Below are 12,282 nucleotides of genomic sequence, written 5' to 3'. Positions count from 1 at the left end.
TGCAAGGAACAGCGACGTGTTTTCTTAAGGAAAAAGGAAAGGAAGTTTAGTTTAGGGCTTGCTTCACTGTAATGGATTTTTAAAAAAAAAAATCCCTTTGGTTCTTTCCAAGCAATAGTCACGGACTGTAGCTAAGATGAGTGGTATCTGCACGTGTGTATTTTTACAAGCAGGGACACATAGCGACCCAAGAGGAATCCTTTCCCTGATGAAGAAATGAATACAGTCATTACCAACTTTCCTTGCAGCTTTTCTTCCTTTTTTCATCCATTCCGTTTTGTGTTTTTTCTCATGATGCCTATTTTGGGAGCTGGATTTTAATCTCACTTAGCTGTGTATGTGTGACCTATCACTGACTTCAAAGCATTGTGGAATTAGATGCCCCCATTTTTCACATAAAGAGTTTCTGTTTTTAATGTCTTATGATTGTGATGCGAAGTACTGGGATAACGCTTTTTGGCTGTAAGGTAAACATGTCTCTTTGCCTTTGTAAGCTGTTGCATGTTGGGAAACTTCACTTTGATCATCTGGTGCTCTGGAATACCTGCTGTTGCTGCTTTGTGATTTCTAAATGGATACATAGGTTAAATACTAGAATTTAAATAGGAAAGATTAAAAAAACCAAACAAACATTTAATTGTGCAGAAGTTTGCGAGGCCACAAGAACTCTATAATAATCATGAAATCAGGCAGATATTAATCTTTCCAGATTTGCCACTTCAATACAGGAGAGGAAATGCAGAATAACGAGGCAGATGCAGAATTTACTGTAGGTGCTTGATTTTTGGCTGACCTACCTGGATGCTTATCAAAACTGCTGAACGGTCTCCTTCTGAGTTTTTATGCGCAGCAGTGCCCGTCTAGAGTATCTGCAACTGTAACTGGCCTGTGAAATTAACTCGGAACGCAGAACGAGATGGTAGAGACTAATTATCGTAAAGATTATGAAGTAGAGCTTCGAGTCCAAATACACACTCTGCTCTTGAGAATATTGCCTACTTTAATTCTACCAAACACCAGGACAAAAATAAAAGCAAACTTTAAGCTAACCATCTGTCTGAAATAGCGCAAAGTGTTGAAGTGTTACTGTTTATGGGACTCTGCACCCTAAAATCACATTGACTGACTGATCTGGAAAAGGTTAATGAGAACACTGCTGTAAGCTCTTATCTGACTTTCTTGGATCACTGAACTTATTTGGAGTCCTCTCCCTTTCTTCTCTCTGTAGGTTTACCCAAGAGAATGGTTCTGTTACCAGTTATGAAATTCCCAACTTATCCTGTTCCCCACTACTCATTCTTTTAGCAAATGGCAGAAGCTAATTCCTATTGATTGAACACCACAGTACAGTACAGAATGTTAGAAGAAAAAAAGCCTTTTTATCCTGTTTTCTTTGAACACATACTTGAGCAAAGTCATTTGTAAAGAAACATCTTTTTCCTACTTTTTGATTTTAACAAAATGCAAATTTAGTTCTCTAAAACTTGAAAAAAATGTTCTGTGAAATGTTACCTCATTTTCAAATAACTTATACCAGCCTTCTGTTATAGGGAAGAACTAGAAGCTTAAATCTTACGTTTTAAATGAAGTATCCGATTATGTAAAATTAAATTTGTGAAGGATGTATAGAATATAAAACACTGATCACAAATAAACTGTTTTGTTGTAACACAAGAGTACTGCCTGTTTCCTAATGCAGTCACACAGATTCAGTTAATGACCTGTACTTGTTGTAGGGTTATTAAATGCAGGGCGTAGTTCTTTAAAAAATAAAAACTAAAAATTAAAAAAAAAAAAACCCACCTCACACAGTAGAAACTTTACAGTTAACATTTAACTTTGTAAATATTATGGTGTGTAATAAACTTAGTAAAATATGGGTTAAAATATTGTTTTATCTTATTTTTTATAGTTAAGCATCAGTACCTGAGTTTCCTTATAATCTTTAAGATAAGCATACTGTAACTGTGACTTTTAGGCACAGACTTAATTATCCAAGAAGGCTTCTCACTTGTACACAAAATCCTGAAAAACAAATGAAACAAAGGGAATTAACCTTAGGCTGTCTCTCTGTATTAGGTTGCATTCTGTGAAATAAGCATTAAACAAAGGGAGTTCCCACAGAAGGACTTGTTATTAACAGGGATACACAGTTAACTCCGTATTGCCCAGAGAAAGGACGACAACAATGTTACAATCGGCTTCTTTAGAGCTCAAAAGCTGCTTGTTTTCCTTTCTTTTCTGTTTCTACAAAAGAGAAAAAAAAAAAAAAAGAAAAAAAATTGCACTTGTTCTTGTGGCCTTCTTCACTTTTAAGATTGTCTGCCCACCCTCGATTTTCCATCCACCATTTCTACAGAAAGCATTTTAGTTGTCGATCTTATATTAAAACAAAGGGTTCTCCTTTTCCCCCTTGCGTTGATGAGAATCTAAAGCAGCAACAAGGTCCCCATGAAAACTTGCTATTTAATTGTCCCAGTTCTTGTTGAGTGCTGCTGTGAAAAGTGACACACTTCAGCCATAGGCCAGTACTTTTTGCTAAGAGTTGGTGCTCAAACCGAAAGACCCTTCTTTCCGCGACGGAGTGCGTGCACCTGTCTGAAATTCCAGGACAGGCCCCGGCTCCACGCCGTCTCCATGATTTGTAGACTTCGGCATAAAAACTGCTGCGGGCTCTAAGGCGGGATTCGAGTAGTCTTTATTAAGGTATCACCCCACAAAATAAGCAGCGTTGCTGGTTGCACTTCTCTACTCAGACCTCACCTGTTGCTTTTCAGTCGGTTTGCTTTAGTTCGTGCTCTTTTCAAGATTGCCTTTGTACACTCTGGTCGCCAACAGACCGCTGCTGAGGCAGGGGGAGCTTTATATACGACGAGGGTGTAAGAACGGTGCTTAAAGCAATGTAAAGTTCCTCCTCCCCTACGCTCCCCGTTATAGGGAAAGAAATATTAGAAAAGCTTAATAAGGGGCGGCTTATAACAAGCTGCTTCTCTTGGAATTAACCGCAGCTGTTATTCTTAAGCGAAGTATTTGTGCTTAGGAATGTGTTTGCATCTTAAATGGTTTTTCTTCTGCCGTAGCTCTCGCTTTCGTTTGGTGTTGGTGGTACTTTAATAAAAAACCCGTAGATCTATTGACAAGTAGCGGTGAGCCTGCTGTTGTCATCCACGCGTCAGTGTTGAAGGGCAGGGTCTGGGGGATGTAGTCAAATTGAGCGGTGCTCGTAAATCACTGCTATATTTTGCTGGCCTATGGATGAAAGGAAGCCATCACGGAGCAGAAAAAGCATGGCTGATAAGAGCCCATTTTTGTTAATCAAATATTCATTAAAGGAATCTTTCCTCTGCACACACTTCCCCCCCCCACCTTCTCTTTTGGAGTTCCCCTGATTGGCAACTGTTTATAGTTTCTTTTTTTTTTTTCTGAATCCCCAGCTTTGTAAAATTTCCAACAAAATATTCTCTGAACCAATTCTATACGATGAACATTCATAAGCCAAGTAACTTATTTCAAAAACAAGGAGGGCGCTATGCTCTTTTCCAACATGATGGCAGTCATTTCAGATGATTTATAGAAGTCATTTTCTTATTTTTTTTGTCATTTGTTGGGAGTTACTAACCACATTGTAAACTTGCCCCCTTGCTGCATATTTTACATTTCTCTGCTTTACTGAAAATCCGAATGAGCTGTCAGTTCTTTGTTTAGAAAGTGGTAACCTCAGAAGTGTTAGATGTTTCAATACCTTCAAAGAATTCAAAGTGCCCATTTTACAATGAAAATTCCACTTGCAGCTGAAAGAGCAGAGAAATTTAAATGGAGCTTTAGCTTCAGCCAGTCTCTCGGAAATTAACGTGAAGTTTTTGCTTCTCTGCTCTTTTCCCACTGTAGGTGGTTTTTTCATTGACAGTCCCTATTGCCAGCCTCTCAGCATCGCACCTTTTATTATTCACTTGGGCCCTCAAGATTTCTTCTCTGACTTCTAGAACCATCAGGTTGTGTGGCTTGAAATGGCATTTTGTACATGTCTTAAAAGCAAGAACAAACGTGGCTCGTTTTGAGGTTTCTCAACTTCAGACATGGAATCTGAGCTTTTTTCCTTTTTTTTTTTAAAGTGTTTTTCTCACTTCTTGAACTTTGTTCCATTTAATGAAAAGCAATACTTACTCCAAGCCACAGTCCTTTCTTTGGGTACATAGCAATAGATGTGTATATACTTCTGGTTATTTCTTTACACTGGAAGGGAAAGACTGGTGTGTCGGGGGCGGGGGGGGGGGGAACCAAGCACCAAACCAAGAAGCAGAACCTAGCAGCGTGCCTGCTTTAAGCAGGGCACCCTGCGTTTATTTTCACTGTTTAAGTACTTCCAAATTTTAATACTATGACTGTATTTGCATGTTTCCTATAAAAATTGCTACAAAGACTCGCAATGGTCACTCCTGAAGCAGTCAGTAGTCCTTTGCACCATTGTACATGTCAGCAGACATGAAATGTAGCAAAAAGGCAGAAGAAAAAAAATAGAATATATATTTTTTTTTCCAAAATGTAACCAAATGATATATATTCTCTCTCTCTCTGTCTCTTCCCCACATCATTAATATGAGGCACAAAAAGGGTAGGCCTGAACTTGCCTTTCAAACGGATTGCTTTTGTGTCTCTTAAAATCATCACCACCTGACAGGAAAACATAGTATTTGGTAAACATCCAGTTCAGAAAACTTTGCTGCTCTAAATTTCCTGAGTTTTTTTTCCTCTTAACTATTTGTATGTTGGTATTTTGAGATTGTAAATCAGCAATAACTGGAAGGTGAATGTTTTTTTTAAATGGTATTGGAACATCTATATGTTGCACCTTAAGACTTTTAAGCAGTTCTCAGCGGGTTAATACCACTTTATTCTCATTTTCTCCGGACCTTCATAGCCATATGCACTTGTATAAAATAAGCAGAAATGTAGTGACTGTAAGCTGAGATCGTGATATAAAAGGTAAGAGATTTTATTTTCAGCTTAAAGAATATTTTTATTGCTTTTTTTTTCTAAAAAAATCTCATATACCTGTGACAATCTTGTATATGGCACGTTTTTATTATGTCTTGTTTAACTAAATGTTTAAACAGGTAATACATAGGTCTGAATTCCAACTTTGTATTTTTCAAGGCCACTTCAAATACTCCAGTTTCAGTTGAAAAAGAAAGAATTACTTAACACTGTTAAGAAATTGTTTGGTTTTATCAACAGACTGTTCTTCAAATATTTTTCTCTTGTGTAGCATAAAAAGCTGTATTGATACTGCTGTGTGTCAGGCACTGCATTCCTTGCATACCTGCGGAAAACGTGTGGGTAGGTACCAAAGCCACGCCGTGGCCTGCACTGAAAGCCGTACCGTGGCTGTAGGTACGTGGAATAAAAATGAGAAGTAGGATGTGTGATACTATCTAACTGATACAGAGAGAAATGATTTCCCTACACTGTTAAAGCTAAACTTCACATGAAGAATGGAAGACTTTGATATTGAAATCTGCAGAGATCAAATTACATGAGGCCAAATGAATTCACGGAGCAGCCAGGTTTGCTTTCCTCTTGTGGGTGCAGTGGGAGGAGAGGAAGGCAGGCAGGCAGCGATTTAACTCTGCAGGAATAATTCGCTTAGCTGTGGTTTTCTACAGCTAGAAATTAGGATACAGCCATCCCTAAATCTTTTCAGTTCTGTAGTAAATGTTTTAACAAATATTTTACTTGGATTAAAATAGTTTTGGATTATGACCTACATGGTGCACATGATATGTGTGGTTTTAAAATACTAGGGTTTTTTTTAATTTGCCTTTATATAACCTTGCGTTATGCAAAGTTGCATAGTACAGTAGTGCACAACTGCAGTGCTTGAAGTTGCTGGAAACAACTTTTTATATAAAAATGGTGGTTAAAAAAAATGGGGGGAGGGGGTTGATGATGTTGTATTTTAGGGTCTCAATTCAGAGATGAAAGCATAAAAACCCCTGACTGATCACAGCTGATACAGATGTGAAACAGGAAAACACTTGGTGTGGAATATGTAGTAGTATATCAGGCCAAAGCTTGTTGTTTTGCATCAAAATGTAACAGCAAAATTAAACTGTATTTCATTTCAATATTGAAAACATCAAATTCAGTAAGTAACTGCATGTGTAGGTTATCCGTAACTCAGGATACGTCTGGACAGAATTCATAGGCTGCTACAGAAGAACAGCTGTTGAATATTGTTAGCTTTGCTACCGTTGGCACAAACCTGGTCTTGCAAGTGGCCGTGTATGGGCACCGGGGGAAATGAAGGGCTGGTGCCAGTGAGCTGCCTGTGGAAGCAGTAACCCTCTGATTGCGTTTGCAGGTGCAATTGATGAGCCATCAGAATGTCCCTCCCATTTGGTGGTGCAGGTTTTCATCTGCTGTTATCTTCAAGGTGCAAACCTGGGGCTTGGGCTGAAGCTCACTTAAAGTTCAGTTCATTCTTTCAGCCTGTCAGGCTAAGCGGTCCTGAGAGCGGAGCAGCAGGCTGCTCCGTTTCCTTCGGAAGAGTTACTTTATATGCATCAAGGCAATGTTAAGGTGCACTACAATGAACTTCTCTTGAGAATTCCTTTCGTAGGCTTAACTGATGTCAGTCTGACAAGCACTGTCCAGTTCAAGGACTGATTAATAAAATGTCTTGCTGACTCTAATTTGACCTGTTTCGTTGTGGCCTGTACTGGGCAGCTTAAGCCATTTGTACTGGTTTCCATCAGAATGCTTTGACTGTGAATTTCCGTATTTTTCTGTCATTACCCCTTTAACTCTTACAACCCTAAGCATTCCACTCTGCTGCTTTTTTTGAATCCTCACTTTGTTGGATCGTCTTTTTCACTGAAAAGATACTAAATTTCTCCAATACGTTTTTTTGTTTTTAATGCAAGTACTGATGTCCGAAATTTGTCCCCTTGCCTTTGCTGCACCCCGTCTCAGTAAGATGGACACCATTTCCTGACACGCAAAATACAGAGTGTACTTCAGACTCCTAAATCCTGGTTTTTGCAGCCACTTGGAATCAGTGGTAAGATCCTAAGGTGCAAGATTGCCCAGGTACCGGTCTCATTGACAGTGGAACTTGAGGAAAACATTGCTGTGCACTGAAGTGTCACAGATGCAGGCTCCTGAAGTGCCTCATGTATTGGCATTTGAGAGAGCCGTTAAATTCTAACAGTAGGTTTTAACCCAACTGAAATAGCAGGGCTATTATCTGATGAGTAATTTGGGTAACATCTGTTTGATCAATGTTGCAACAAGCACTGTTTTCCTAAGGCAGAACTAGAAACTCCTTTCTTTTGCAAAGTACTCGCAGGTTTCCTTTTAAAAGCCTTCTCACAGGAGCATGGTCTAAAGTGCCTTTTCTGTGAGATGAGAGGTCTGTTTTACAGCTACTGAGCTCTGTATTTCTGGATATACCCAACAGCCAAATATGTAAACCTGGTTCCATATGCTCTGTGCAGCTGCTAGTATCGTTGCCTATGTTGTAGTACCTTTTCAGTGAAGCAGAAATGTTACTTTATAGTCTGAATTTCTCGTTCATGGAAAAGAATTCCGAAAAAGTTCCTTTCCATTAGTACATATATAAATAGGATAGCAGGGTAAGTCTGTGCCTGTACACTACCCACCTTAACTCTAGTTTTAGCTAACCAGATGATAAGTGTGTATTTTGGGAGATGGTGTCTGGCACTTAAAGGATAAAAAGAAGCCAGAGCTTTACAATTAAGAATTGACCCGTTTAATGTGTTACCTGTATTGGAGATGGAGGGCATTACCATTGACTCTAGAAGAACAACTGTGAGCTTCAGTGGCCTGCTCAGTTAACGTTGAGGAAAGTGAGGCTATTTACAGAACAGGGATAAAATACAGACTGTTGCAATGTTACAAGAGCATTTGTTTGCCTTTAGCCGCTCTTGCCTACAAACCCATAAACAGGCAGGTACTTGCTCTCCCTTTCTACCAGTTTGGGTTTCATGGGACCACATGAGGGAGAAATGTGAGTATGACCAGCCCCTTGCGCTGTCCGACTGGTGTGGGAAGTGCCTGCGCAGCACAGCGGTTCTCTCTGGCCCATGTCTCCTTCGGAGCATTTAATCCCAGGTGACTTCTTACACAGTTGTAGCATTGGTGTAAGAGCAGCATTGATACGACTTTGCTGTGAGGTCGTACTTTCTAGAAGCAGTGTTTCCTTTGTTTGGAAATAGGTGAAAGCTATGACACAAATCAGCTAGTAGCTCTTCTCCATAGCTCTGCACGGAGCTGCACCTCCCTTTCACCAGCTGTGATGGCCAGGTAACTGGAGTTTTCAACAGCAGTCCTTACAGATGGAAACCCTTAAGTACTGTGTACTGCAAACCATACCTCAGCATTTTTCCTCCTGATGGGTGAGTGGCAGCTGGAATGCTTGCCATTTTCCCAGATACACAACTGTGAATTTTGAAGAAATAACGTATTTAATGAAGTAGGACTTCAATCCTACTTTGCCAGCCATACAAGGTTTCTCCAGGCGTCTTCTGTCTAGAGGTTTTAAGGCAACCAGATTGGTCTGGAGGGCTTGGCTAGCTGAAAGCATGGTACGTGATGCTTCCTGCCATCACGTCCTCTCTCCGCCAGTGCCTGCTGTCTTCCTTAAGCGCACGTTCAGGAGCTGGAACATGGTGACCTTATTCCCAGGCACTGCGCCACATGGATGGAGGGAGGCCAGCCTATACGCATGAAGGGAATGTGTAACACGCAGCCTCTGTTGCCCGAGCAATTTCTGTTGGACACAGTGCACAATCCAACCCTCACAAAGGCAATTTAGTGCCTGGGTAGGTGGTTCCTAATCTGTCTAATTTGCTGTCATGTAGCCAATGTGAGTTAATTAGATGATTCAGCAATTGTCAAGGCTCCCACTTAATGTGCTGTAAACCCTGCTGCCGTGACTTTCGCTGCAGTTAAATACCTTTGCTTCTGTGAATTCTGTCCTTCCCTGCCTTTTCTGATCACCTTCTAGCATCCCGGTAAATAATGGATTCTCTCAAATTACGGAATTGTTACATAGAAGTTTCTAGATTCTTAAAAACTTTTAATCAGCCTATGAAGAGCTTCAGAGAAACCAGTTATCCTACAAATATTTCAACTTACTCATGTGCCAAGGGACTATTGCTACTCATTTACAAAGATCTGTGAAAACTACTCTGGTACCTCTGATCTCTGGAGAGTAGGAGTCTTTCTCTGAGAACACTTGCATTCTAGTAGGAAAAAAGATTTAAAGTGTGTCTTAATAAAAGACTATGCCCTCTAGCCACTGAAAGAACTTAATTGGAGGAAAAGTGCACAAATCTAAAATTATTTGAGGCTTTTTGCTTTTGTTGTACGATTGAGGAAAATTTCCCTGACCACAGGTTCCTCACATTATTAGGAAGTAGAAAACAAAGGAAGGGTGGCATGAAGATTTTTCAAGTGGTCTAGGGGAAAAAATCTCCTGTTTGTTGGCTGTTCAACTAAGGGACATCAATCTCTTGGCACTTCTAAAACTCCAAGATAGCAATAAATGTGAGCGGCTTTAACGTACCACCCCTGATCCAGTCCCAGCAATGCCCGTGGAGAGTGAGCCTGGCAGTCCCCATCTTTTCAGTCACTAATCCCCTGAAAGAAAGAGTGTCCCTTGCTTCGTCTGTAATTCTGCAGCTGTACTTCTGAGAGCCGACAGATCATCACAGTCTAGAGGTGGGATTCCTGCACATCTCTCCAGAACTGTATAAAAGAGCAAGCAGACAATATAGCATTTCAGTCTTTACTCAGACAAAATTGCAAGTTTCCCTCTACCTCTTTTGCTCGGTAGGCTAAGATACAATTATTCGGTACTAGAACTTCTTGCCTTTAGCTACATTCTCTGTAGACAGTTGCCTGTTACTTAATCAAGGGAAAAATATGTCCCAGCTTCAGCCGAGTTCCAAGTCACAGAAGCAGCTTACAAAAACAGCTACTATTTCCGGTGGCTCTGGGCAACAGCCCAAGAACTCTGCTGCAGTGGATTCTTTTGGATACGTGATGAGATACGTAAATACGAAGTTCAGATTGTTGTTCTCAGTCGTGAAGCTAAGACCTCTCCCCTCTGGCATCAAAAGAATGAAAATGAGCTCTCTGCTGGACTCACTGAGGAATTCTGTTAAGAACAGTTGTACTGTCTTAAAAAACAGTAACTTGGCTTGAGTGTTCGGGGGACAGACCCTCTCAGGCTTCCTGATGAATAATTCTATTGAAAAATGAGATACTTTATTGACTTGTTTAAAGCAAAGCAAAGGGATACTGTAGTTGCATCCACTGTCTGTAGCATATGAGACAGCTTGTCTTAACAGCTCACTGGTTTCATTCTTCTGTTTTAGCACATCTCGTTTGCTGTGAATCTGACCCTTCCTGTAAAGTGGAAATTCTGTTATGGTCATTTTAGAGCAATTCACTGGAGAAACTTGGCACTGAAGTCCTATGCCTATGGATTGCGGCAGCAGTTTTCACCTGTACTTTCTTTTGAACATTAACCACTTACTTAAGCTAGTGATTAAGCATTTGACATTAAGAGAATTGTCATCACAAAGCTGTTTTATTACTTAACCCCAGAAGTTATGTCTCCTTAGCTTTACTTCTGTCATCTAAATCCATACCTATTTATGTCCAGGTTTTCTAGTGCTCCCAAACCATCTTCCTTTTTCCCACTCTGCTCACAGAAATGGGGCTGATGTTTAAGAAGATAATACAAAAGCAGGAGTAAGAGATGTATGCCTGTTCCTCTTGTCTGGGGTCTTCTAGGAGAAAGGGTGCTTTTTCTGCTAGGCCTGTCTGATACTGTGTAGGCAATGCAATGCCTTACTAAAAGTAGCTGTGTGAGGTTTTTTAAGAGAAAAGTTCATCATAGTATAGATTTAAATTCACTAAAAAGTGGGGTTTTTCTCCATTTCCTGTGGCTGCATGAGACATTCACACCACATGTTTACCTTGACATTTTAAAAGAAGCTGAATGTCCAAAAGTGGTACGTGGAGATGTGCAGTTCTAAAGCAAATTTCTTATTTTGGATGTTGTTTTATCTTGTATTTGGTGCCTTAACTCTGTACAATCTAAGGTCATATATGCTGTGCCACGGGTAGTTTAATAGTTAAGTGTACTTCAAAAGAACCCATCAAGCCTAGTCTACAGAAACTGTTGCAAAGACTGAAGCCTTCTTAGCAGGAGAGTTCTCTTCCATGTTTAATTAATAATCCATTGATAAACAAGAGTTGCAAGAATTTGAAGAGCATATGAAAATTTTAACCACAGATTGAAACTGAATTTTTCTGTTTCCAACTTCAAAGGTTTGTGGCAATAAGATAATTAAAGGTACAGTCTCTTCTACGCTGTGTAAGTAAACAACATCAAAATGTTTTCCAGCTAGCCAGAAGTGCATGTTTGTGAAAACCTCTGGACTGTTATCTCTACTAGAACAAATTACACTAATTCTAAAAGGCATTAATTGAATGTAATTGGCTATCCTTTATTCATTGGTACAGGGGAGTTGGAATGAGTAAGAGTTGCAATTAATTTTTAGTGCCAAAACAGCACGTGGACTTAAGCCTCATTCCTTCATCTTACCTGGATCTAGAAGCTCCAGGTGCCTTATGCTGCTTTGCAGTTTGCGAGGTGTAGCGCAGCTTCTGCTTGAACACACGCTTGTCGATGCATCTGGTCCTGACAGAATGGCCTGAGGCAAGAGAGAGAGAGAAAAGAAAAAAAATGAAGCTGGAATGCCCTTCTCCAGTCTTAAAGATTGAGCATCATAGCTAGGAAGTTGGAGGGCAAGTGATGCTGCCTTTTCCAAGTCCATTAATAGAGTCTGTGGTAAAACCAGGAGGTTTATGTCTACTGTGGTAAACCAGCAGCCTTCGTATACTAAGAGCAGGGGAGGATGGTATTGTTTTTCCAATAGTTTGTAAGAAATTGGAGAAGAGGTTTAAGCTATCCGTATAGCAGGCTAAAAGCTGCTAATGATGTTGCTACAGGAGATGAATTTTTTTTTTTCCTGTTCAGTAAACAAGTCCTGGATGGAAGGTTTTCCAGAGGAGGAAGAGGAACAGGAGAAATCCAATGAACAAATTCTATTTCCTGATGCAGCCCTATCCAAAACAGGGAGACTGCTCCAGGCAGTGTATGTAGCATGCAACTGAATTTTAGGAGGGAAAGGAGTAACAGTAATTTCCCCTAAAGGAATACTAGTAACTTATTTCTACAATGCC

The 12,282-nt window shown here is 40.1% G+C and overlaps 1 protein-coding gene across 1 annotated transcript in view; it reads left to right on the top strand.

The window, feature by feature from the left end:
- Positions 1–1,664, top strand: part of STRBP (spermatid perinuclear RNA binding protein) — a 34,431-nt gene extending 32,767 nt beyond the window's left edge. Inside the window, exon 17 of the mRNA XM_009485726.2 lies at positions 1,229–1,664. Coding sequence (XP_009484001.1) covers positions 1,229–1,305 — 77 coding nt within the window. The 3' untranslated portion in view covers positions 1,306–1,664. The remainder of the gene's footprint in view (positions 1–1,228) is intronic.
- The last annotated feature ends 10,618 nt before the right edge of the window (positions 1,665–12,282 follow it).

The sequence above is a fragment of the Pelecanus crispus genome, chromosome 9 (genome assembly GCF_030463565.1).
Source record: "Pelecanus crispus isolate bPelCri1 chromosome 9, bPelCri1.pri, whole genome shotgun sequence".
Taxonomy (NCBI): Eukaryota; Metazoa; Chordata; class Aves; order Pelecaniformes; family Pelecanidae; genus Pelecanus; species Pelecanus crispus.
This window is presented reverse-complemented; position numbering and strand designations above follow the sequence as displayed.